The 26,491-nt window shown below is 53.9% G+C and overlaps 1 protein-coding gene across 5 annotated transcripts; it reads left to right on the top strand.

Annotated features, from left to right (window-relative positions):
* The first annotated feature begins 662 nt into the window (after nucleotides 1–662).
* MED12 (mediator complex subunit 12) lies at nucleotides 663–22,698 on the top strand. 5 transcript variants are annotated; one of them, XM_060002599.1, is made up of 46 exons: nucleotides 663–813; nucleotides 1,335–1,439; nucleotides 1,647–1,838; nucleotides 1,975–2,134; nucleotides 2,845–3,026; nucleotides 3,215–3,325; nucleotides 3,672–3,926; nucleotides 4,292–4,438; nucleotides 4,602–4,701; nucleotides 4,832–4,968; nucleotides 5,196–5,327; nucleotides 5,666–5,792; nucleotides 6,286–6,515; nucleotides 7,031–7,111; nucleotides 7,243–7,413; nucleotides 7,616–7,760; nucleotides 7,927–7,977; nucleotides 8,301–8,419; nucleotides 8,609–8,752; nucleotides 9,192–9,355; nucleotides 9,568–9,699; nucleotides 10,128–10,355; nucleotides 10,533–10,677; nucleotides 10,851–10,971; nucleotides 11,333–11,434; nucleotides 11,535–11,648; nucleotides 11,900–12,075; nucleotides 12,256–12,435; nucleotides 13,509–13,580; nucleotides 14,030–14,163; nucleotides 14,332–14,493; nucleotides 14,773–14,884; nucleotides 15,044–15,133; nucleotides 15,626–15,735; nucleotides 15,967–16,102; nucleotides 16,370–16,531; nucleotides 17,529–17,903; nucleotides 18,127–18,277; nucleotides 18,433–18,629; nucleotides 18,792–18,869; nucleotides 18,962–19,016; nucleotides 19,092–19,179; nucleotides 21,097–21,322; nucleotides 21,732–21,887; nucleotides 22,064–22,145; nucleotides 22,366–22,698. In XM_060002599.1, the coding sequence occupies exons 1-46, from the start codon at nucleotides 715–717 to the stop codon at nucleotides 22,407–22,409; spliced, it is 6,480 nt and encodes a 2,159-aa protein (XP_059858582.1). In that variant the 5' UTR covers nucleotides 663–714; the 3' UTR covers nucleotides 22,410–22,698. The 5 variants fall into 5 exon arrangements, with proteins under 5 accessions (XP_059858582.1, XP_059858581.1, XP_059858583.1 ...); XM_060002598.1 differs by having other exon boundaries at nucleotides 18,433–18,638; XM_060002600.2 differs by having other exon boundaries at nucleotides 18,962–19,179.
* The last annotated feature ends 3,793 nt before the right edge of the window (nucleotides 22,699–26,491 follow it).

Genomic DNA, 26,491 nt, shown 5'->3' with positions numbered 1-26,491 from the left:
AAGGGACTGTGAAGCAGAAGAGGTTAAGAACCTCAGTGCTAGACCATAAAGACCTTGAGCCGACCTTTCAGGGTTTAATTGGTGCTTTCTTATGCATACATAGTTTCTAATAAAGATTAGAGCCGACCTTTCAGGGTTTAATAGGTGCTTTCTTATGCATACGTAGTTTCTAATCTTCGCAACAGTCCCTTGAAGGTGTTAGTACACCCATTTTTCAGATGCAGGAACTAAGAAACAAAGAAGCGGTTTGCAAAAGGCAGAGTTTCTAAGCAACGCACAGACGATAGAGCACTTATTCTAGGCCGAGAACTGAGCGAGGCGCTGGGAATCCAGTTCCAGTCGGAGCTCAGCGCCGCGTCCGCCTCCCGCCTCGCAGGTTCGTATCCCCAGCGCCTGGCTGGCGGACGTTGCAGGGATCTTGACTGAGTGAAATCGATTCTCCGGCGGCCGGGGTGGAAAAGCTCCCCGAGCGCGGAGCTCCGCCCCACGCCGGGCTGGGCCCCGCCCCCACCCCCGCTGCTGTCGGTATTGTCCGATGGTTCCCGGCGTCCCTCGGTTTCCCTCGGTAGTTTCCGGCAATGATCGAGAGTTTCTAATGTGCCCCCTTGTCTCTCGGCTGCCGTCCTCGCCACCGCCGCCCCCCTTTTCGGCTCCCTCTCCCCCTCCCCCGCGGCCGGGCCCGGCTGGCGCCTCTGGCGCTACGGGCTGGGCAAGATGGCGGCCTTCGGGATCTTGAGCTACGAACACCGGCCCCTGAAGCGGCCGCGGCTGGGGCCTCCCGATGTATACCCTCAAGATCCCAAACAGAAGGAGGTGCGTTCAGAAATCCGGGCTCCCACGGGGCCAGGGGCCAGCGATCGCCATAGGAGGAAGAACTGATGGCTCGGGGAAGGGGGGGGCGGGGCGGTTCGGTGGGAGCGCAAGTCCCGAAAGGGGGAAGAGTAAAGTGGGCTGGTGTAGGAGAGTAGGACCTAGTGGGGGTGGGGGTTGGTTCCTGGGCGCGAACCGGGAGTGATGTCGGGGCCCCGCTGGAGGCGCCCCCCTCTCCACACACACACACACACCTCAGAAAGTTGTCTGAGGCGGTTGGGTGAGCTACGGCTGCTTGCAAGCTCGCAGGGGCACAGTGCTGTTGAGCGAGCTCTGGGGAATTGGGAATCTTAGTGAGGGTGGGGTCCAAATGAATATAAGGGCCTAGCTTTAAATCACAATCTGTTCTCCGAATCCTTCTCCTACCTTTTCCCCGGCTTGTTCCCCTCTCTTCTACCCTCCTCTCCCATCACCCCCACCCCCAAGGGAAAAAAAAAAGCTAAAATGTTGTTTTCCTGCCTCAGGATGAACTAACGGCCTTGAATGTAAAACAAGGTTTCAATAACCAGCCAGCTGTCTCTGGGGATGAACATGGCAGTGCCAAGAACGTCAACTTCAATCCTGCCAAGGTGAGACAACCCTGCCAGGCTGAAGGAAAAGGCTGGAAGAATCTGAGAAGGAGCAAAGGCCCTGGGTTGGGAAGACTTAAAGGGATGACCTAAATGGCCGAGTTTTCCTTCATAACCTAATGCTACCACATTGGCATTTGCCCATCAAAGGCACGACCACTTCTTTGCCCCTTCTTCCCACCCTGAGGTGTAGTTTTCTTCCCTCAGATCAGTTCCAACTTCAGCAGCATTATTGCAGAGAAGTTACGTTGTAACACCCTCCCTGACACCGGTAGAAGGAAGCCCCAAGTGAACCAGAAGGACAACTTCTGGCTGGTGACTGCACGATCCCAGAGTGCCATTAACACCTGGTTCACCGATCTGGCTGGCACCAAGCCACTCACACAACTAGCCAAAAAGGTGAGGTACTGTTTCCTGTTCTTCAGGCCAAGGAGGGGAGCGCGGGTACCAAGTACCCTCCGATTTCCAGATGAAGCTACACGGGTGCCAGCTCATGGGGGTGAGAGAGGTCTCACTATTTGCGATGTCCATCCAGGTCCCCATTTTCAGTAAGAAGGAAGAAGTGTTTGGGTACTTGGCCAAGTACACAGTGCCTGTGATGCGGGCTGCCTGGCTCATTAAGATGACCTGTGCCTACTATGCAGCGATCACAGAGACCAAGGTTAAGAAGAGACACGTCATTGACCCTTTCATGGGTGAGTAACTCCTAATACCAGAGGTCCCACCACTGATCGCTTCAAGGAGCGGTAGAGAGACCCTTGCAATTATTCTCCTTCCTCATCTGTATTCCTTGCTTCTGCTTGTATCTTGCATTCACTCAATTAGTAAGCATCAAGTATCTTGAGTATCTGCTGTGTGCATGTACTGGGCTATAAAGATGACCACTACCTAATCCCTGCCCTTAGGATGCTTATAGTCTAGTAGGGATGCTAAGGCATATGTACGAATCCCATAATTGAATATAGAAGCGTAGTGTCAAAAGTGGAGGCAGAAGCTTCTTTGAGAATTCAGTGAACAAAAAGATTACTTTCTTTTGGGAACACCTGGGAAGGCTTTAGGAAGGTGGCATTTGTTTCTTTGTTTTGTTTTAATTAATTTTTTTGAAGTATAGTTGATTTACAATGTCATGTTAGTTTCTGGTGTACAACGAAGTGATTCAGTTTTACATATATATACATATATATATATACACTCTCTTGCATATTCTTTTCCGTTATTGTTTATTATGGGATATTGAATATAGCTCCCTGTGCTCTACAGTAGGACCTTGTTGTTGAAGGTGGCACTTGACTTGAGCCTAAGGGGATGAATAGGATTTAGAAGTATGGTGACTGGGGGTGGGGGACAGAAGGTGTTCTAAGCAAAGGGACAGTATAAAATAGCCCTTTTCCCATCTTTCCCCTAGAATGGACTCAGATCATCACCAAGTACTTATGGGAGCAGCTGCAAAAGATGGCTGAATACTACCGGCCAGGGCCTTCCGGAAGTGGGGGCTGTGGTTCTACTATAGGGCCCTTGCCCCATGATGTAGAGGTGGCAATCCGGCAGTGGGACTACAATGAGAAGCTAGCCATGTTCATGTTTCAGGTAGGAAGAAGGCATGTCGTGTGGGATGTGGGATTGAGCCTGACCTCACACTCTGCCAGCATAGAACAGAATCCGCCTGCCACCTTGCCCCACTCGTGGTTCTCTTTATTATTTCATTTACTTTCTCTGCCTCATCTCTAATAGTCCCTTGGCAAAACTAATCCTCTTCCCATCCCTTGTACCCATAGGACGGAATGCTGGACAGACATGAGTTCCTGACCTGGGTACTTGAGTGTTTTGAGAAAATCCGCCCTGGAGAGGATGAATTGCTTAAACTGCTGCTGCCCCTGCTGCTTCGAGTAAGGCCTAGGATTTGGGGGGGTCTAGGGAGGATGTGAGGAGATATAAGACGTGAAAGCAATGTCCCTTGGAGAGAACTGTTTTTTGTTTGTTTGTTTGTTTTCCTAATATTTATTTATTTATTTGGTCGCGCCGGGTCTTAGTTGTGGCTCCAGGGTTCCTCAGTTGTGGCAGGCGAGCTCCTTAGTTGTGGCATGCAAACTCTTAGTTGCGGCATGCATGTGGGATCTAGTTCCCTGACCAGGGATCAAACTCAGGCCCCCTGCATTGGGAGTGCAGAGTCTTATCCACTGCGCCACCAGGGAAGTCCCCAACTGGGGGGTTTTGATCGTCGTGTCTTCACAGTACTCTGGGGAATTCGTTCAGTCTGCATACCTCTCCCGCCGCCTTGCCTACTTCTGTACGCGGAGACTGGCCCTGCAGCTGGATGGCATGAGCAGTCACTCATCTCATGTGATGTCTGCTCAGTCAACAAGCACACTGCCCACGACCCCTGCTCCTCAGCCCCCAACTAGCAGCACACCCTCTACACCCTTTAGTGACCTGCTTATGTGCCCTCAGCACCGGCCCCTAGTTTTTGGCCTCAGCTGTATCCTTCAGGTAGGTACTAGGTGGGCCCATGGAAGTATTAAAAGGCATCTTGAGAAGACTCAGGTGCCTGTCCTGGAAAATGGGACTGGTTCTAAATTGGAGGCGAGAGTAGGCACTGAGTACTTGCTTGGAAATTGTTGGCTTCTCATTTCTGGGGTGTTAGTTCCTTTTCAGTTAGTTCCCTTCCAGGTCTAAATAGGAGGCCCAAAGCCTTTTAGGAGAGTGGATGAGGGGAGGGGCTCAGAGATGGAGTGATGCCACCTCAGGGGCTCAGAATAACTTTGGATCAGAAACTGAAGGGTTGGGTCTTATAATGGGCTTCTAGACAGGTAGCCGTGATAACTGAGTTTGACTTAGCTGTTCCTGTCTGGCAGACCATCCTCCTGTGTTGTCCTAGTGCCCTGGTTTGGCACTACTCACTGACTGATAGCCGAATCAAGACTGGCTCACCACTTGACCACCTGCCTATTGCCCCCTCCAACCTGCCCATGCCAGAGGGCAACAGTGCCTTCACTCAGCAGGTAAGTCTGACCAATAGCCTGGTACTCCCAGGCAACTGGGATGTGAGAGGCTTAAGTTACTCTTTCAGAAATAGTGACTCGGAGTCTGCTACTATTCTTTTAGCTTGGAGCCCCGGCCTTTTTTGTATGCCTTGCTACATCCTTAAAGCCTTCCTCTTTGCAGGTCCGTGCAAAGTTGCGGGAGATTGAGCAGCAGATCAAGGAGCGAGGACAGGCCGTTGAGGTTCGCTGGTCTTTTGATAAGTGCCAAGAAGCTACTGCAGGTGGGTGCCAGAGGACAGACAGTAAGAAGGATGTTTGAGGAAAGGATGGGGACGGTAAGGACATATAGATCTGAAAGTTGGAGTACATCGGGCCTCTAGTTAAAGTCCCCTTTACCACTTTCCTCCTCAGGCTTCACCATTGGACGGGTGCTCCATACTTTGGAAGTGCTGGACAGCCATAGTTTTGAGCGCTCTGACTTCAGCAACTCTCTTGATTCCCTCTGTAATCGAATCTTTGGATTGGGGCCTAGCAAGGATGGGCACGAGGTAATAAGCAAGAAGGGGAAGAGAAGAAGTGAAAAACAGCAAGAGCAACATTATATATGAGGGGAAGGCTTGGCAAGGCATTGAAACCAGAGGATGTCTGAAGAGACAGCCGGTCTTACTGGGCCTAGGATGTTTTAAGATGGGGCCTAGTCGCTGGGAGACTGGAACTCGGTTCTTTGTCCCCAGCTCTACCTTACTCACCCTTTTGGTCTTCCTTTGGTCTCCAGATCTCCTCAGATGATGATGCTGTGGTATCATTACTGTGTGAATGGGCTGTCAGCTGCAAGCGCTCTGGTCGTCATCGTGCGATGGTGGTAGCCAAGCTGCTGGAGAAGAGACAGGCAGAGATTGAGGCTGAGGTTAGGGGGCCCATGGGGCAGTGGCAGCTGGGGTTGGAGCCACATTGAGCTGGTAGTGGGACCAAAGTTGAAGTTGTGAGAGTGAAGAAGGGGTAGAGAATGTACAGGGAAAATTGAGGACATAAGGCAAAAGTAGAAAGGAGTGGATCGATGTCAGAGTTAGAGAAGTGACCAAGGCTGCAGCTGGGAGACGGTAAAGAAAATGGGAGTCAAGGGGGGGAGGGTAGAAGTGAAAAGCTTGGGATGGATCCAAAATAGGCAGTAGTTCAAGGATTGCACATGGACGAGTGAAGAAACAGGTAAAACCCAATCCTACAGTTTGTTCTCTCATCTTACAGCGTTGTGGAGAATCGGAAGCCGCAGATGAGAAGGGTTCCATAGCCTCTGGCTCCCTTTCTGCTCCTAGTGCTCCCATTTTCCAGGATGTCCTCCTGCAGTTTCTGGATACACAGGCTCCCATGCTGAGTATGGACCCCTGCCACCCTCTGGTTACCTCTGCCTAGACTCACCCATCCCTGTCATCAGAAAGCATATGAAGGGCCTTCTGGATATATTTCTGTCTTGAGCTCTATGCAGAATGACTTTGGGACATAATTCTAGCCTTTGCTCATCTTACAGTTTAACAGAGTAGAGAAGTAAAGAGAAGAATAAAAGGAGCATACGATCGAAGCATTTTCACGTATAAATAGCAGAGATGCTGTATTCCTTTATGAGATGGTGTGTGGGGCAGGAGTTTGGGTAACCAACCACACTTTATCCTTCAACAGTTTTGGTTTTATTGTTGTTGTTGTTTTTGGTTTGGCTTTTGGTTTTTCGGGTTTTTTTTTTTTTTGAGTCATTGCTATTCTTGCCTACTTCAGGAACCCTAGGAGCACCATGCCTTAGGTGTGTCTCTCTCTCTTTCTGCCCATCTCTTTTGTGCTCCCCTAACTCATCTTTTCTCATCCCCTCTCTCCAGCGGACCCCCGAAGTGAGAGTGAGCGAGTGGAGTTCTTTAACTTGGTACTGCTTTTCTGTGAACTGATTCGACATGATGTTTTCTCCCACAACATGTACACTTGCACCCTCATCTCCCGAGGGGACCTTGCCTTCGGAGCCCCTGGTCCCCGGCCTCCCTCTCCCTTTGATGACCCTGCCGATGACCCTGAGCGCAAAGAGGCTGAGGGCAGCAGCAGCAGCAAGCTGGAGGTGAGGGGGCTTTTCCTCGCCCTAGATCATTTCTTCTGACAGTCCCATCTTCCTGGCTCCTGGAATCCTCTGAGAATCCTTTACCTAGTGACAAGGGTAAGATTTGCTTAGTGCTTTGCAGTTTAGCAAGCACTCTCATATCAGTTTTTTTCATTGGATCCTCACAGCAGCCCTGTGAGGTATTCTTTTTTTTTTTTTTTTTTTGGCTGTGTCAGGCGGCTTGCAGGATCTTAGTTCCCCCACCAGGTATCCAACCAGGGTCCATGGCAGTGAAAGTGCTGAGTCCTAACCACTGGACTGCCGGGAATTCCCCCTTGTGAGGTATTCTTATCCTCATTTTAAAGCTGAAGGAAACCAAGGCCTGTGGTGGTTAATGGACCAGTCAAGGCTTGCATCTGGAACTGGTGCTTTTCCCAATATGGTCTCCTCTCTTCGACTCCCTGGTCAACTTTTCTAGATGGTGGGGAGCAGCTCCTCGGGGCTAAAGCAGCTTCGCTTCTGTTCTCTGCCGTCAGGATCCAGGCCTCTCGGAGTCTATGGACATCGACCCTAGCTCCAGTGTGCTCTTTGAGGACATGGAGAAGCCTGATTTCTCAGTAAGTTAGATCCTGGTGTGGGAGAATCCAGCTCCTGAGGTCCTCCCGTTATGCCACTTTGGGGAGTTTCTTTGTGCCCCCTCATCCCTTTGTCTTCCTCTAAATGTTCTGCCCTTTCGCCTTTCTCTTAGTTGTTCTCCCCCACTATGCCCTGTGAGGGGAAGGGCAGTCCATCCCCTGAGAAACCAGATGTTGAGAAGGAGGTGAAGCCCCCACCCAAGGAGAAGCTAGAAGGGACCCTTGGGGTTCTTTATGACCAGCCGCGGCATGTGCAGTATGCCACGCACTTTCCCATCCCCCAGGTACCGTTCCCCAACACCTTGCGACCATCTGTTCTGAGCCCAGGTTTCTGTCCAAGGACTGTGCTGAGGGGTTGGAGCTGTTCTTAAGGGTGTGGTATGCTGGGAAGGGCTTGAGCACTGGGATGCTGAGGGGCATGGAGCATGCTTTTAAGAGGAGGGAGAACGATCCGTGCTGGAGTCTGATGGTGCCGCTGGGATGCAGGAGGAGTCATGCAGCCATGAGTGCAACCAGCGGTTGGTCGTACTGTTTGGGGTGGGAAAGCAGCGAGATGATGCCCGCCATGCCATCAAGAAAATTACCAAGGATATCCTGAAGGTTCTGAACCGCAAAGGGACAGCAGAAACTGGTGGGTTTGAGGCACCTTAAATGGATCTCCCCCAAAAAGCGCCCTAGTCAGTCTTCCCTTCCCCAGTGTAGGGAACTCCCAGTCATGTCCCGATGTCCTGTCTCTTGGAGTCTCCTGAGAGCTCTAGTCCTTTTGAAACTTCCCCCCTCATTCCCCCCCTCTGCAGACCAGCTTGCTCCTATTGTGCCTCTGAATCCTGGAGACCTGACATTCTTAGGTACCTCACAGTAAGCCCCATACTGCCCGCCCTCCCTCTCCCTTCCCTCCCTCAACCTAGCACTTCCCTGTACGTATTCCTCTAAGGTCCACATAGTCTGTGGTCCTCCAAACCTTTGCTTCACTGTCCCCTTCCCTTCATCCCTCCCCGCCCCTTCCTTGACCCTCCCTTCCCATCTTCCCTCTTCCTTCCTTCCCTCTCTCCCTCCCTCCCTTCCTTCCCCTTGCCCCCCCAATAGCCTTCTCTCCATACCCCCCCTCCCCACCCCCAGTCACCTAGTTATCTTCCCTGTCCTGACTGGTCCCTTTCAACTGTCCCCTCAGGTGGGGAGGATGGGCAGAAGCGGCGGCGCAACCGGCCTGAAGCCTTCCCCACTGCCGAGGATATCTTTGCTAAGTTCCAGCACCTTTCACATTATGACCAACACCAGGTCACAGCTCAGGTGAGGGCCTAAGTCCAGCCCCCTTCCCACATTCCGGCCTCCTTGTCCCGTTTTCCTTTCCTCCTTGTCTTTTTTCCCCCCTCAGGCAGGCTAAGCCTCCTGGTCTCATCCCCTTCCACCATCCTTTCCTGCTTCCTTGGTTTTTCCCACCTCTCTCCATTCCTGTCTCACTCCCACTGCCCTTATTAGGTCTCCCGGAATGTTCTGGAGCAGATCACGAGCTTTGCCCTTGGCATGTCGTACCACTTGCCTCTGGTGCAGCATGTGCAGTTCATCTTCGACCTCATGGAATATTCACTCAGCATCAGTGGCCTCATCGACTTTGCCATTCAGGTGGGGAAGCTGGGGAGATGAGGGTGGAGGAAGGAGTTTGTGCTGTACAGGGTCATAAGGACAGGAGGAGAGGCTCAAGCCAGTGTCCCAGGCTATTTGGAGGGACTGAAAGACTAGTGTGGGGGGAGTGGCCCATGAGCTAAGCCAGCAGGAATAGAGACTCAAGTGCTCCCTGAGGAGACCCGAGAGATGGATTAGAGCACTGGGCACAGACTGTCCTCCCATCGTGAGGTTCATAGGATTGTATCCCGGAGACTGGTTACATCATTGACGTGACTTGTCGTTACTAGAATAAAGGACAGTGGGATATGGCACCAGGGCCCTTCCAGGCTGAGGCAGCTCCAGCAGGAAGGGGCTCCAGTTTTCTCACAGGAAGGCGGGTTATGTGTAATACTCAAGGCCTCTTCTCATTTGTCAACCCCCGCTCACTCTGCTCTAGCTACTGAATGAACTGAGTGTAGTTGAGGCCGAGTTGCTTCTCAAATCCTCGGATCTGGTGGGCAGCTACACCACCAGCCTGTGCCTGTGCATCGTGGCTGTCCTGCGGCACTATCACGCCTGCCTCATCCTCAACCAGGACCAGATGGCACAGGTCTTTGAGGGGTAAGCAGGGCTTCAAAATGCAGGGCCCTGGTGCAGGGCCCTGGTGAATGCTGGTGGAAGTGGCCTGCGAAGAACATGTGGGGCTCTCACTGTGCGGAAGTGCGTGCCATTCAGGTGGGGAGGGGAGAGAGTATTGCCAAGGGGTGGGAATCTTTGCGCCCCGGCCTGCCATTGCTTCAGGCACACCTCCCGACCTTGCCCCTTCGTGACAGGCTGTGTGGCGTAGTCAAGCATGGGATGAACCGGTCCGATGGCTCCTCCGCAGAACGCTGTATCCTTGCTTATCTCTATGATCTGTACACCTCCTGTAGCCATTTAAAGAGCAAATTTGGGGAGCTCTTCAGGTAAGAGAGGTGGGAGGTAAGGGGTAGAGACTGGGACCTCGTCCCGTCTCCTTCCCATTACTGCCCCACTCAGGAGCAGAGCACAGCCCAGGACCCTGCTGTCTCTGAAGGGTCATTTGGGGATGGTGTCCTCTGCGTGTTCTTGGTTCCTGAGAGTGGGCCTCCTTCCTCATCAGCCTTGCCTCCAGCCCATGTCTGCGGGGCCCACATTCCTCCTCCCTGCCTCCAGAGGCCCCTGTGCCTTCTTCTCACTGGGTTCCTTTCCTGCCCGGTTGGTCTGCTTTGTCCCATTTCCCCTTTTCTTGCCCTAAGGCCCCTTGTCCCTCACATTCTCCTTTTTTTTCTTTCTTTTCTCGCCTTTCCTGACCATCCCTCTAGTTCACTAGCCCTTCCTCAACGCTGCTCTCTCCTTTCCCCCACCCCTGCAGCGACTTCTGCTCCAAGGTGAAGAACACCATCTACTGCAACGTGGAGCCGTCAGAATCCAACATGCGCTGGGCACCTGAGTTCATGATTGACACTCTGGAGAACCCTGCCGCTCACACCTTCACCTACACAGGGCTAGGCAAGAGTCTTAGTGAGAACCCTGCTAACCGCTACAGCTTTGTCTGCAATGCCCTTATGCACGTCTGTGTGGGGCACCATGATCCCGATAGGTATGGGGCGTACTGAGTGAGGAATGGGCACCACGCTCCCGCCTGATATTGGGAGGGATGAGATGCCTGGGAGGTACTGCAACCTTGGTTATGGCCGGGGTGGAGATGAAAAGTTAATGAGTCTGAGGTTTTGCCGGGAACAAGGTTTTTCCTGAGGGCATTTGTACTTTTCCCCAGGGTGAATGACATCGCAATCCTGTGTGCAGAGCTGACCGGCTATTGCAAGTCACTGAGTGCAGAGTGGCTGGGAGTGCTTAAGGCCTTGTGCTGCTCCTCTAACAATGGCACTTGTGGTTTCAACGACCTCCTCTGCAATGTAGATGTGAGACTGGGGGTGGGGGAGTGCTGGACACCGGGCATGTCCCGGGGCAGGGGTCTGCTCCCAGTAATCACAGGAGCGGAGGGACAGAGTTTTGCAGAGTGGAGGCCAAGCGCTCTGAGTAGCCGCCCTCTCTCCACACTGAGTCCTGGTGTCTGTCTGCTTTTTTCCTCCAGGTCAGTGACCTGTCTTTTCACGACTCCCTGGCCACTTTTGTTGCCATCCTCATCGCTCGGCAGTGTTTGCTCCTGGAGGATCTGATTCGCTGTGCAGCCATCCCTTCGCTTCTTAATGCTGGTGAACTACCAATCCATAACCCCTAGAATGTCTAGACCCCCCCAGTCTCAATACACACTGGATGGTCGCACTCTGGTTGTTCAGTGTGGGGCTCCTGGTGGCACCAGAGGCCAGTCCTGTGGTGTGCCTCAGGCTGGGAGGGGCGTCTTTCTAACCCTGCATTTGCAGCCCCGATCTTTCCGGTTCCTGACCCTTCCAGGTACTCCCCTTATACTGCAGAACAGTTTGCTACCCCACCTCTCCTCCAATGTTTTATCTCTTTTCGCCTGGCCTCAGCTTCCCTTTTAGCCCCTCACCACCTACAGATCCACATACAGTCCGCCTTCATCCTTTCCCCTCTGCTTTGTCTTCCTCTCTGTAGCTTGCAGTGAACAGGACTCTGAGCCGGGGGCCCGGCTTACCTGCCGCATCCTCCTCCACCTTTTCAAGACACCTCAACTCAATCCTTGCCAGTCGGACGGAAGTAAGTGACCTTGATCTGAGCCGGCCAGCCGTGGAAAGTGTGGCCACCCCACCCACACCGTTTCTACTTTTGCTTCCCCTGACTTCAGCTGTCTCCCCAGACAAGCCTACGGTAGGAATCCGCTCCTCCTGTGACCGCCACCTGCTGGCTGCCTCCCAGAACCGCATTGTGGATGGAGCTGTGTTTGCTGTTCTCAAGGCTGTGTTTGTACTTGGTATGGGGGTAGGAAGGGAGTGGTGCCAGAAGTGTGTATAGGGTGGAGCGCCAGCTAAACTACAAAGGACAGTCTTTCTCTCTCCTGAAGGTGGTCTCTCTGACCTTTGGGGAGGAGACGAGGGAGGGAAGTATATTTCTGTCCCATAGGGCAGGATCTGGGGAGTTGCTGCTTCTGTGGGTCCGGGGTGGGTCTCCACACAGCATTCGGATCTCACTCTGCCCTCCCTATCTCCTGCCTGTGAACCACAGGGGATGCGGAACTGAAGGGTTCAGGCTTCACTGTGACAGGAGGAACAGAAGAACTTCCAGAGGAGGAGGGAGGAGGTGGCAGTGGCGGTCGGAGGCAGGGTGGCCGCAACATCTCTGTGGAGACAGCCAGTCTGGATGTCTATGCCAAGTACGTGCTACGCAGCATCTGCCAGCAGGTCAGTCTCACCTTCCCCCCACACCTCCTAAACGCCGCTATATAATATAGTCCTGTTTCCTACCGTGATCGCACCACCTCCCTGCCATACATCATGTCCCTCACCAACCCCCCAGTCCATCCCCCTTATTCCTAACCTGCTTACTGGTTGCCCCAGTCCCCCGATTCTCGGCTTCCTCAGGAATGGGTAGGAGAACGTTGCCTTAAATCGCTGTGTGAGGACAGCAATGACTTGCAAGACCCAGTGTTGAGTAGCGCCCAGGCCCAGCGCCTCATGCAGCTCATCTGCTACCCACATCGGCTGCTGGACAATGAGGATGGGGAAAACCCCCAGCGGCAACGCATTAAGCGTATTCTCCAGGTAGGCCAAAGCGATGGGGGTCTTGGAGGAAGCAGTGGGGCCTGAGCCTGGGGTGAGACGATGGGGACCTTGAGAGGAAAAGAGAGAGGGAGTGAAGTAGGAAGGCTTCACTCGAGGATGTGGGTGAAAGGTGGTGAGAGAAACAGCTCCAGCATGGGTTTCGAAGTTAAGCCAATATGGTCTAGACTGGAGAGTGAACTGTTGGGTGAGTGCACAGCTATCTGGAGTAGGACTCCAGCTTATCAGTGGGAGGCATAGCATCTGGGAGGCCTAGTTTTTGGCCTTGTATGTTTGGCATGTTGGTCGTGGCTCTGTCATGAGTAGTAATACTACCGAAGAGCTATTACTTATCGAGCGGCTGCTTCACGTGGGGTACCATGCTCAGCACTCTACGTACATTTTCTCATTTACTCTTTACAGCCCTGTGAAGTAGGTAAGAATATCCCTATTTGACCAGTGAGGAAACTGAGGCTTGAAGAGGTTAAGTAACTTGCCCAAGGTTCAGGAACTCACACAGCTAGGAAGTTTATGAGCCCAGTCAGTATATGAGCCCAGGTCTGCCTGTGCCCTTCCTGCCTCACCACGCTGCTGCAGACATTCATGTGACTGGAGGGTGGAAAAATAAAGCCGTTGAGGAAAAGCTAAAGGAATGAGGCCTCTTCAGCCTGGAGGAGATAATGCCAAAGAGAGATTAGCTGAGACTAGCCTTCGGGTCTGTAAAGGACTTTGAGCAGCTGGTTGGAAACAGGAGCGGCGAGCTTCAACTTCAACATCAAAGATTTAGGTTAAGCATTAAGCAGAACTTCCTGATGCTAAGGAATGTGAGGCTCTGGAACAGGAAACTGGGGAAAGATGTGAAATCTTTCCAGAACCACTTTTAAAATAGGATAGACTTTTCAGTCATTTTGGACTATTTAGGTATGATCTTCCCTAAAGAGGGGACATAGAGGTCCCTTTCAGACCTCCAGGCATATGTGATTCAAGTTTGTGAGAGATCAGGAGCTGGCATCGGGGTGCTGAGTGGCTGGGATGACACAATGATGACTAGCTTGTGGGTGGGGTCTCTGTCACAGAACTTGGACCAGTGGACCATGCGCCAGTCTTCCTTGGAGCTGCAGCTCATGATCAAGCAGACCCCTAACAATGTGAGTGGTGCCCGGGCCCTCTCTTTCCCATGCTTACTTCCAGCGACACATGTCAGGGAGGCGGGCCGCCATAGAAGAACCTAGGTCCTACCTTTGGGTTCTGGAGATCAGAGAGGATGGGAAGATGGCGGACGTTTGGAGCCGATGATAAGGCACATGGATTGGGATTGTTGGGGCTCTGAGCTGTGGGGAAGGTTGGTGGCGGTGGCCATAGAGGCTGTTTCTCTGGCCACAGCTGTAAGGAGGTATGTAAAGAAGAAGACAGTGGGGCATTGGAGAGATACTGCGAGGTGCTGGAGGACACGACACCCAGCAGAGTTGTGTCCGTTACCCTCCTATCAACCTCCATGGATGCCTTCCTATGTCCTCATCTCCCAGCTCTCCTACCATCTCTTTGCCTTTGCCGCCAGCTACCTATTTAGCACCCCTGTGCCCTTCATCCTCCTCAGGAGATGAACTCCCTCTTAGAGAACATCGCCAAGGCCACAATCGAGGTTTTCCAACAGTCTGCAGAGACAGGGTCGTCTTCTGGAAACACTGCAAGCAACATGCCCAGCAGCAGCAAGACCAAGCCCGTGCTCAGGTTGGGTAGAAACGTGTTAGGACCCATCCCCTTCTGAGTTTTCTCCTCTGGTAGTGTAAATGATTTCAGCCACCTGGAGATGCCAGGCATGTCCATCAGGAAAGGAGAGGATGGGTTGTTCCAACCTTGCCCGGCTCCTCTGTAACCCTGTGCGCGCCCTCTCTCCAGCTCCCTAGAGCGCTCTGGTGTATGGCTGGTGGCTCCTCTCATTGCCAAACTGCCCACCTCAGTCCAGGGGCATGTGTTAAAGGCTGCTGGGGAAGAATTGGAGAAGGGCCAGCACCTGGGTTCCTCTTCGCGCAAAGAACGCGATCGACAAAAGCAAAAGAGGTAAAGCGGCTACGAGGGGGCCGGGATTGAGGGGTAGAAAGGAGAGGAGGCATACCCAGGGAAGAAGAAAAGTTGGGGCAAAGAGGTGAGGATCAAAATCAGAAAAGTGGACAGAGGATAAGAGTGATAGTTGAGCAAGAGGCTAGATCTTTTTTTTTTTTTGAAGAAGGCTAGATCTTAAAAGAGTAGAGTCTGGGGCTCAGAGGAATGAGGTTGCAAGTCGCCTGACCTACAACCCACAGTCCTGTACTTTTCTTTTTCTTTTCCTCCCATCTCTAGCATGTCCCTGTTGAGCCAGCAGCCCTTCTTATCCCTGGTGCTGACGTGTCTGAAGGGTCAGGACGAGCAGCGCGAGGGACTCCTTACCTCCCTCTACAGCCAGGTCCACCAGGTACAGGTCTCTGGGCCCTGGAGCCAGGCAGGAGGGCAGAGAAGGATGCAGCCAAGAGGCCACTGAATCTTCAGTGTTTTCTGACAAGAACACCCTGGGTGCTTTGGCATGGAAACGAGAAGATCCCTGAGCTGTGTGTTGTACTTGTTTTTATCTTAGATTGTGAATAATTGGAGAGATGACCAGTACTTAGACGATTGCAAGCCAAAGCAGCTAATGCATGAGGCGCTCAAACTGCGGCTCAACCTGGTGAGAGAGGGAGCTGGGGAGACGAAGGAAAGGGGTGGGGCTAGGACTGCAGACAAAGAAGCCCCAGCCCAGGGAGGCGAGGGTGAGGATGGAGGGCCCAGGCTCTTCTGGGTCTTCACGTATTAGCCCAGCTCTCCTAAAGGACGCAGGACCTGAAAGTGGTTAAGGAGACTGGATCCTTGCAGGGAACCTGCCTCAGTATCCTAGATTCTGGCTGGGCCCGAGAAGCCCTAGACGTCTATTGTGGAATGTTGAATGAGATCCTGGACATCCTTTGGTCCAACTCCATCATTTTATAAGTAAGGAAACCAAGGCCGAGAGATGTCAAGAATTAAGTCGTTGGCCTGAGATCATGTAGCAAATCATAGGTACAGCTGGAACATTGACCTCAGGTGTCCCGAGTCACATCCAGCCCAGGTTCTAATCTAAGCTTTCCTTAAATGCTGCACTCCGCCCCTGAGCCATCTGACTGACTTGTTGTGGCCCTGGCAGGTGGGGGGCATGTTTGACACGGTGCAGCGCAGCACCCAGCAGACCACGGAGTGGGCTGTGCTCCTCCTGGAGATCATCATCAGCGGCACTGTCGACATGCAGTCCAACAAGTAAAGCATCCCCATCCCCTCCCTCCAGTTTTGTACCCGAGAGGATCCCCTTCCCTGACACCAGGTGCACGACCCGCCGCAATCGGTGTGGCTCATACTGCGGACTCTGCGGTCCGGGGTTCCCCACACGGTTTTGGTGCCCGCTCCCTGCTCGTGTCCAACCCGGCTGTCTCTGTCTGTCTGAACTCTTTCTCCTCTGGTTTCCCCCCCGCCCCCGGCTTCCTGCCACAGTGAGCTCTTCACCACCGTCTTGGACATGCTGAGCGTGCTCATCAATGGGACCCTAGCTGCGGACATGTCCAGCATCTCCCAGGGCAGCATGGAGGAAAACAAACGTGCCTACATGAACCTGGTGAAGAAGCTGCGGGTGAGAGGAGGGGACGAGGGCGAGGCCTAGAGGCCTGGGGTCTCAGCCCCCTATTCCCTGACCTTGCGTTTGCTGTCCAGCCTCAGTGGCATCGTCCTGCCCAGAGCCCCTTACCCTTCCCTTTCACGTCCGTGTTTTCTTTGTTATTCATATGGTAAGGATTTACCGAGTGTCTTCTTCCTGCTAGCTTCTGTACTGTCCCCTGAGACTTCCCGTCCCTCTTTTCCTGTGTCCTTGAACTCTTGTCCTGTCTTTCTGTGCCTGCAGAAGGAGTTGGGGGAGCGCCAGTCAGACAGTCTGGAAAAAGTTCGCCAGCTGCTGCCGCTGCCCAAGCAGACCCGAGATGTCATCACATGTGAGCCGCAGGGCTCCCTTATCGACACCAAAGGCAACAAGATCGCCGGCTTCGACTCCATCTTCAAGAAGGAGGCATGTTCCATTATCTTCCCATCCCCTGCTCCCCGCTCCCCACCTTTGTTCCCCTTTGGGTCAGAGCCTCCCCTGCATTAACCTCTGTAGCTGCAACAGGTTTATCAGGCTCTGTGGGCGAGAGCCATCCCTGGGGTGTTGAGCTAATCACTTAATTTTCCTCACATTTCTTCTTCCCATCTTGGGAGTCTCCCTCTCTTTCCTTGGTCTCTCCCTTCACCCCTCTGCACCTCCCATCACCCCCACCCACCTTTATACGTACCACCCATTTCTCAGCACCCTACCCTCCTCTTTCCTCTGCCCCACCTGCCTCCCATACTGCTCCACCCCGGCCTGCACCCCTTTTATCCCTGCATCTCTCTCCCCCCGACCCTGTCAACCCATCTCTGCACAGTTTTCTCTGTCCCCTCTCTTTGTCAGTTACAGTATTTGTTGAGTAACCATAATCATTGTGTGAGTAGAGGGAGAGGAGAAAGAGAACGCGGAGTTCAAAAGCCAAAGTCCGACCCGTTCATATAGCCATACTCTTCGTTCTTTTCCTGGCTCAGTGTGTCTCTGTCTGTCTTTCTGCCTGTCTTTGTCTCTCTCTCTCTCTCTCTGCCTGTCTCTCTCTTCCTGTTTTTCTCTCTCTCTCCCTGTCTCTGTCTCTCTCTCTGCCTGTTTTCAGTCTCTCACTGGCTTTTCTTTCTCGACCTTCCTGTTTCTGTATCTGTCTTCCTCTGTCAGTGTCTGTCTCTGTCTCTGTCTCCCTCTGCTCCCCGCCATCTCCTCTTAACTCTCTCTCCCCTGTGTGTGTGTGTGTGTGTGTGTGTGTGTGTGTTTCCGTGTGTCCGTGTGTCTTCCTTTCACCATCTTCCCTGAATCTACCCATGACTTTCTTTTTCTTTTATTGCCAACAGATACTTTTCCCTCTCCTCCAAGTCCTCAAGTTTTCCAAGTCTTCTGTCTTCTGTTTTCCAAGTCTCAACAGCTCACTGTTTCTCATTTTCCGGAGCAGGGTCTACAGGTTTCCACCAAACAAAAGATCTCCCCCTGGGATCTTTTTGAAGGCTTGAAGCCATCAGCACCACTGTCTTGGGGCTGGTTTGGAACAGTCCGGGTGGACCGGCGCGTGGCCCGCGGAGAGGAGCAGCAGCGGCTGCTGCTGTACCACACGCACCTGAGGCCCCGGCCCCGCGCCTATTACCTGGAGCCACTGCCGCTGCCGCCGGAAGATGAGGAGCCCCCAGCCCCCGCCCTGCTGGAGCCTGAGAAAAAGGCTCCAGAGCCCCCCAAAACTGACAAACCTGGGGCCGCTCCCCCCAGCACTGAGGAACGCAAGAAGAAGTCCACCAAGGGCAAGAAACGCAGCCAGCCGGCCGCCAAGACAGAGGTGAGCGCCGCTGCCACCTCGCCACAGCCCCGTCATGCCCCTTCCCCAGCCCCTCTCTCTTCCGGATGCTGTTGAGCGACTGGTTTGTGGGAGGGCTGGGGGCATCTGGGGAAGGGGTACCTTTAGAATTAGAACAGGGAACCACGTACATCCAGCTCCTGTTCCCCCCTCCTACCCCACCTGACCCCAGCCCTCTCCCCTTCCTCCTGTGCCGTTCACACAGGACTATGGAATGGGCCCAGGCCGGAGTGGCCCCTATGGAGTGACAGTGCCTCCGGACCTCCTGCACCACACCAACCCTGGCTCCATATCCCACCTTAGCTACAGGCAGGGCTCCATAGGCCTCTACACCCAGAACCAGCCACTGCCGGCAGGTGAGTGCCAGCTACCAGGCACGAGGGACTGACCCGAACATGCCTTCCGCCTGAGGGGCGATGCCACTCCTCCCAGGAGCTGTGGATGCCCGGGGCGCTGAGCAGGGCGCAGAGGGACGAAGAGCCTAAAGAGGTCAGCCTGCTCCCCTTTCCAGGTGGCCCCCGTGTGGACCCGTACCGCCCTGTGCGGTTACCGATGCAGAAGCTGCCGACCCGACCACCTTACCCTGGAGTGCTGCCCACCACCATGACTGGCGTCATGGGACTGGAACCCTCCTCCTACAAGACGTCTGTGTACCGACAGCAGCAGCCTGCGGTGCCCCAGGGACAGCGCCTTCGCCAACAGCTCCAGGCAAAGATAGTGAGAGGGGCCGTAGGGAGGGCCGTCAGGGAGAGGGGCTTTTGGGGTCACAGGGATTGGGATCTTCACAAGGACACACAGAGAAGGAGATACAAGAAACGAGGTGGCAGAAAGCCCTTCCTGAGTTTGAGTTTGTCTCCTTTTTCCCTCTAGCAGAGTCAGGGGATGTTGGGACAGTCATCTGTCCATCAGATGACTCCCAGCTCTTCCTACGGTTTGCAGACCTCCCAGGTAAGGGCACGAGATGGTAAGAATCAGGGAGCTTGAGGCAGGCTGCGCTGCACAGTCTTGGCCCTGACTCCGTCTCTCTTCCTTCCCTCCAGGGCTATACTCCTTACGTTTCTCATGTGGGATTGCAGCAACACACAGGCCCCGCAGGTACCATGGTGCCCCCCAGCTACTCCAGCCAGCCTTATCAGAGCACCCACTCTTCTACCAATCCTACTCTTGTAGATCCTACCCGCCATCTGCAGCAGCGGCCCAGTGGCTATGTGCACCAGCAGGCCCCAACCTACGGACACGGGCTGACCTCTACTCAAAGGTACCCAAGGGAGCCGGGGGTCGTGAAGACACACTGAGGCTTTCAATTAGGGAGAACCTGGGCCTGGAGGTGATGGGACTAGTCAGAACTTTTGGAGGCATCAAGAACACTTATCTGGCCACCTGGCCTGTCGCCACAAAATGCCGGAGCTGGAAGGGACCCTGGCGGCCAGTGTTCTCACACCTGCTTCCCAACATTTCTTCGAGGACCAAAGAGGGGAAATCATTTATATATGACTATGAAAAGGAAAGATCGGGGGTTCATAGATGCAGTGTGTGGTAAGGAGTCATCCAGCCACTATTAGAGCAGTTTAGTGCTGGAATGGACCAGCGAACACATTCTCCCACCATGCCGAACGTCTGTCAGGCCTTAGTTAAGACTTTGGAGTCATGGCTTGAGGCTCTGCAGCTTAGGGTGGAGAACATTGCAGGGTGGACCAGAAGCAAAGTCCCTTACTTAGACGTGCCTTAGGCCCCCTGTGTGGCCAGCACTATGCTAGGACCAGGTGGGGTGAGGAAAGCTATTTGAAAAAAATACAAAGTCCCTCACCACAGAGAATTTCTACTATACCTGGGGAGAGGAGACTTACTCAGAAGAACACTTAGGGAACACAGTGATGAAAGATATAATCAGCTGTGCAGTTGGGTGCCGCGAAGTAAATGGGAATTCAGGAAGAGTGCGGGATGATATCACTGTGGGCCTGAGTCATCAGAGAAAGTTCCGTGAAGGAGGTCAGACTTGAGTTGGCCTTTGAAGCATAGCTGTGATTTGGATTTGCGGGGAGGAGGAGAAGGAGGGGGATCCCAGGTAGAGGATGTAGCATGAACAAAGACATGGGGACCCGAGTGAGTAGGGTGGCTGGGAGGACAGGAAGGAGAAGAGCTTGGCTGAAATGTAAGACTTGTGCCAGGGAAGGAGTAGGGATAAGCTGGGAGTGTGCAGGTTGAGAGAGAGCCTTGAACGTTCGGTGAGGGATTGAGACACAATCCCAGAAAGCATTCTTTTTTTTTTAACAAATTTATTTATATTTTATTTATTTTTGGCTGCGTTGGGTCTTTGTTGCTGTGCGCGGGCTTTCTCTAGTTGCGGCGATGGGGGGCTACTCTTCGTTGCGGTGCGGGGGCTTCTCATTGCAGTGGCTTCTCTTGTTGCAGAGCACGGACTCTAGGCATGCGGGCTTCAGGAGTTGTGGCACATAGGCTCAGCAGTTGTGGCTCGTGGGCTCTAGAGCGCAGGCTCGGTAGTTGTGGCGCACGGGCTTAGTTGCTTCGCGGCATGTGGGATCTTCCCGGACCAGGAATCGAACCCGTGATCCCTGCATTGGCAGGCGGATTCTTAACCACTGCACCACCAGGGAAGTCCCCAGAAAGTACTCTTTTGATCAGGAAAGTGATGTGATGATTTGGGCGTGTTGAGAGATTAATGTGGAATTCATGGAGAGGATGCGTACGGAAGGTGACAGAAGACTTGAGACGGGCCCAGCCAGTAGCCTGTTGCAGTGAAGTACAGATTGGGGTCAGAAAGGTGTAAGGAGCAATAGAACACAACAGTCTTCAAGACCCTGATGGTTACTGGGGACCAACAACAGTGATAAGCAGAACCACCTCAGTGGTGTCTATGGAATGCCTAGCTTGTGCTGAGACTGTGTTTCATTTTCATAAGAGAAAACCAGCTACAACAGAATTGAAAAATTCCTAACCACGAAGGTTAGGAGACACTAAAATGGAGTGTTGTCTTTGCTCCTCATTCCCCAACCTAGAAATCTGTCAGAAGCCAAAAAGTCTCTTCTGGTTGGTGACAGGAGGAGTGAATGAAATGGCCTGTTGATGTTTCTTTGGGGTCAGGGACCTGGGGCTCATCTGCACCCCCATCTCCCACAGCCCGTGCCTTGATCTCTGCGCCTCCTTGTCTTTGTAGGTTTTCCCACCAGACACTGCAGCAGACACCCATGATAGGCACTATGACCCCACTGGGTGCCCAGGGTGTCCAGGCTGGCGTCCGGTCGGCTTCCATCCTGCCTGAGCAGCAGCAGCAGCAGCAGCAGCAACAGCAGCAGCAGCAGCAGCAGCAACAGCAGCAGCAGCAGCAGCAGCAGCAGCAACAGTACCACATCCGGCAGCAGCAGCAGCAGCAGATCCTGCGGGTAAGGCCCTAGGATTTTCGCCTGGGACCTGGGAGCCCGAGGAGGAGGGGGAGGAGGAGGAAGGGGACTGGGAGCGGAGAGGAGGAGGGGGAGGAGAGGCACAGGCTCTTCCAGGTGGTTTTCAGCGCTGAATGAGGCAGTGTAAGGGCGTACCCCGGCAGGGCAGCTGGCACATAGTGGGGGCTTAAGAAGCCAGTTCCTTCCCTCCCCCTTTTTCCGGGGGTCCTGGTGGGAGAGTGTTGGGGGTCATCTGCTTGGTGCTCCACATTTGATTTTCTCTGCAGCTCTCCGAGCGGGGAGGGCAGCGGAGCCGGAGTTCCCACCCTGTGCTTCTCCCCCCATCCCCATCCCTCCACCACTGAGGTTCAGCCCCTCGCTCTCCTTAGACAGATCTCTTCTGTCTTCACAGCAGCAGCAGCAGCAGCAGCAGCAACAGCAGCAGCAGCAGCAGCAGCAGCAGCAGCAGCAACAGCAGCAGCAGCAGCAGCAGCAGCAGCAGCAGGCACACCAGCAGCAGCAGCAGCAGGCAGCTCCTCCCCAGCCCCAGCCCCAGTCCCAGCCCCAGGTAGCTGCTGGACTCCAGCCCCGGGCTCTGGGACAGCGGCCCAGGCTGGGGACAGTGTGCAGCCATGGCGAGGCGGGGGGCAAGGCAGGGCCCTCCTCTGAGAGCTGGGGACATGAGGACGGGGAAGGAAGGGGGAAGGTTCGAGTTCAGTCTTCCCCTTCCCATTTTCACCTCAGTTCCAGCGCCAGGGGCTTCAGCAGACCCAGCAACAACAGCAGACAGCAGCTTTGGTCCGGCAGCTCCAACAACAGCTCTCCAGTAAGCCCGCCTTTCTTCCCAAGGAGAGCCCCACAGAATAACTGGGGGGCCGGCGGGGCGGGGAAGGCCAAAGTAGCTGAGGTGATTGCTTCAGGCCCCGGTTGTGAGGGGAAGCGTTGCCTTCCATCCCTTCCCTCGGTGCCTGAATGGCTCTCCTCAATGCAGACCGCCGCCACCCCTGCTCGGCCTCCCACCCCTGATAATCTCTGGTTTTTCACAGATACCCAGCCACAGCCCAGTACCAACATATTTGGACGCTACTGAGCCACCTGGAGGAACTGCTTGTGCACTGGATGGGGCCCCACCCTTTCCTCTTAATTCCCAGTCCCCTTCCTGGGCTAGCACCAGTAGTGGTTGGGGCTCTTCCCTCAGGCTCCATTTTTAATGAGTTTTTAGTATTTTTGTTAATGTGAGGCATTGAGCTGTTGGGTTTTGTATATTATTTATATAGAGACCCCAGAGCTGTTGCACCCAATACACAGAGCTTCTTTGCAAAGGGAGTGTGTGAGTCTGCATGTCCGGGAAGGGCGGGCTCTCGGAAGGGTGCGGGCCGGACCAGCAAGTCAGCACCTTCATTCTGTTCAGATCATCTCCCCTGTTTACCTTCCACCTCCTAAATTTCTGAATTCTAATTGGCTTACTACCCTCTCTTTTCTCCAACCTGGCAACGTGTTAAGGGTTGGGGCCTTAGTCTCTCAGTAAGGGTGGTTCACCTTCTCAGCTAGATGGTGCGGCTTCTGTATAGTTTGTCTCCATGGGAGGATACACCACTGGGATTGGTGGGGGGCCGCTGGGCCAGAGGAAAAGTCACTGGAACCTGATTCTCCTTCCACCCATCCCACATGCTGGGTCTCGAACAAGCTTCGGGGTGGGGGGGTGACAGACACTGCTTACCCATTTTGCCACCTTCTGTGGTCTCCCTAACGTTCCAAGTGATATCCTAGATAGAGAACTTCCCTGAGTCACATTTCTGGGATGAAACATTGCCCTCCATTGGCAAGTGTCGCCACCACATAGGTGGTGGAAGGACAGTATGGTTCTAGGAGGAAGAGAAACCAGCAAAAGGAAGCACCCTTTTCTCTCTCTGCTCTGTTGCCGGAACTGCTTGTTTTCACACGACCCACCTTGGCAGTTACCCAGTGTGACCTGCTCACTCCCATTTTACAGTAGAGAAAACTCAAAACTGTTGCTCCGGGGTCACGTTTGGAACTGCAGCGGGGCCATTCTCAGCCCCCTTGCCTTCAGGTTTGGGGCCCTAGATCTAAGGCTATCCAGTAGAGCCAACTGGTTTACTACCATGGAGTCTTCTGGTATGCCCAGGCTGGAGCTGGAAGAGGGCTAGCCCCAGCCTCATGGGTGGGTGGTACCAGATGATCTGACAACTTCAGGATACCGTCCAGGTCGTAGTTGCACTCTATTACTGGGAAGTGTCAAGTGTGCTGGTAAAAGCAGGAGCACCAGTCAATACCCAAGTTACAAAAAATTCCCTCTTTGAGGTCCATGAAGCCCTTGCTCAGATGGGACTTACCAAGTTTAAGAGTTGCGTACACAAGGAGTGGAACTCCCCGACAGGGTAAAGTTGAACATGATTAAAGCTTTCTTCTGCCCTGTCCTATCCTGACAGAAACATTCTGAGGAGCTATAGGGGTAGAGGCTTTGCTGGGATAAGGGACACTCAGAGGGGCTTGGGGTGGGGGGTTACTGAAACTGGACAGGTGCACTACACACAGAAACACAAGACACAAAGACAGCCAGATCTGGAGGAGAGAGACTGAAGTGGTCCGACAACTGGCACGCTGACAGCCGGAGTGTGACATGCCCCAGCAGAAAGGAACAGCATTGACCTTTGGGAAAGTGACAGGATGAGGGCAAAGTGCCCCTCCCACACGCACACCTCCTGGTTGCTGCTTGAGTGGTGCTGGTGCTGAGGAGAGGTGAGGGATGCCAAGTGAGGTGGAGGTGGGTCTTCGTGGAGTGTGACTGGGGACTCCTGCAGGCAGTGCCTCAGTTTCTCCCTTTGTTTCAAGGTCTCAAGCTTTGCAGGTAAAGTTTGGACTAGCTGCCCCAGAAGATCACCTGACTGTGACTTGAGGGGTGTGAGAGAGAGAGGGTGGGGAGAGAGCTTGAGGAGAGCGTGCTTGAGCCTGGGAGGAATTGGGCCATGCCCCAGGACTTGAGCCATCTCTGGCACAAAAGGAGTTAATGGCAGGGACCGCGCCCCCCCGTGTCCGGGCACGCGCAGCGCGCCCCCTCGGTGCGCGGGCACAGCAGCCAGGCTGCCGGAGAGCAGATCTCGGGGATTCGGGTGCGGAGCCCTTGGCCTGGAGGCGATATGGGTGGTCCGTGGCCCGGTTCAGTCGCTCGCAACAGCCCGGGGAACAGGTGAGGCCGCCTGCCCCGGTCTCTCATCCTCTAGCTGCCCATACCTTGCCCTGATCCTATCCCCCCCCCAATCCTGGGGTGCTCCACTTCCCAGCCAGTGCTCCCCATCCATCTCAACCCCACGTTCTCCATCAGCACCCCTGACCCCCCAATCCTCCCCTGCTTTTCTCCTCCACCTCCTCCCTGAATCCCGCACCCTTATCATCCTCCCACCCATGGTCCCTCTATTTCCACAGCCCGGCCCGCATGCTCATCAAAATATCCCTCCTGAAGGCCCCCAGCCCCATTCCTGTATAGTACATTGCCAGTCCCCCCTCCCCCGCAGTGCAGCCCCATCTCTCTTCCATCATAGCATCTCACAGCCAGGCTCCCTCCCCCACTCTCTGCAGCCCCCCCCAATGGAGGCCTTTATCCTATCCTCCCCCATTCCAATGCAGCTCCGTCCCCCAATACCATTCCGAACCCGCATAGCCCCCAATACTGCAGTTCTTGACACCAGTCCATTCCTGCACAATGCCCCTAGCCCAATACTGCTCTAGCCCAGAAAGTACCCCCAGATGCCATTCTAATCCCCGGCATTGCCGCCTCCCCTTGTCTTCTCCCAAATTGCAAGTTGGACCAGGATGGAGATCTTGGCCTTGAAGACTCACAGTGGGTCCTAGGGTACAAAGGGCGTTTGGGGGTCGGTCGATTTGTCTAGGTGTTCACGGGGGGAGGGGCTGCAGGAAATTGACTCAAAGGAGAATGGCATTTGGTGCGGAAGGGTTACTGGAGTGGGAGGCACCCGAAAGGGTTAATGGAATTTGCGGGGAGGGGCGGCACCGAGGGGGTTAATGATGTGTGTGTGGGGGGGTTGCTGGCGGGGAAGCCGTGTGAATGAGCGGTCTGTGCCCCGGAGTTGCCATGGAGACAGTGAATGGGGGGATTGTGTGAACTCAGCTGCGGACTATCCCCCCCCATACACACACACACACACACACACACACACACACACACACACACACACACTCCCTCCTGCCCCACCTCCCTACCCTTACCCCTTCCTTCCCCGTCCCCTCCTCCCCTCCACCCGGGTGCATTCTGGGCAGCGTCTGGGATCTAACCACCCATACTTTGCTCCCCTTTTCCTCCGAGCCCCCACCCCTTTAGTCGCTTTGCCCGCCCTCCCTCCTCCTCCTCCTTCTTTTTCTCTTTCTCTCTCTCTCTCACACACACACACACACACACACACACACACACACACACACACACACGAGACACACACACACACACACACACACACACACACACGAGACACACACACACACACACACACACACATTCTCATTCCCCTCTCTCGGTGGCCGATTGCCGGGCGTTCCCAATCTCCCTCCCCCCACCCCTTCAGCCAGTTCTTAAAGGAGCAGGCCCACAATCTTGGAAGGCGGGAGAAATAGGGGGAAGCTAAATTGTGTGTGTGTGTGTGTCCATGCGGAAGTGTCTGTGTGTGCCTGTGTATATATGTTGACTGTACAACTGTTTTGTCAGAAGGCCTGTGTGCCTCGAGTGTGTTGCTGTTTCTGTTCCTGTCTCCACCTATGTGTCACCATTATGCTGCATGTGTCTCTGGATATTTACCTATGCGATGTGTGTGTGATTATGTTTCAGTAAGTCTCTGCGTGTGTCTCTGAATGTATCTCTCTGTGAGTCTCTGGCTCTGTGAAGCTCTCTGTCTCAGAATGTGAGACTATATGAGGCGATCTCTGTGGGTTTGGATTGTATGTCTCTGTGAGTGAACATCATGGTGTCTGTGGTCCCGGCTTGCTCTCTCACTCCCTCTTTGAGTGTTTGTGAGTTTATTTCTATGAGTCTCTGAGTGTGTGTCCCCCGCACTCTGCTGTTTATTTTACACTGGCTGAGCATCAACAATGCCTAGGGTGCTAGGCAGAACGCTTTCTGCCTCAGTCTCTGGCACCCCACGTGAA

Source organism: Delphinus delphis, chromosome X, assembly GCF_949987515.2.
Source record: "Delphinus delphis chromosome X, mDelDel1.2, whole genome shotgun sequence".
NCBI classification, from domain to species: Eukaryota; Metazoa; Chordata; class Mammalia; order Artiodactyla; family Delphinidae; genus Delphinus; species Delphinus delphis.
This window is presented reverse-complemented; position numbering and strand designations above follow the sequence as displayed.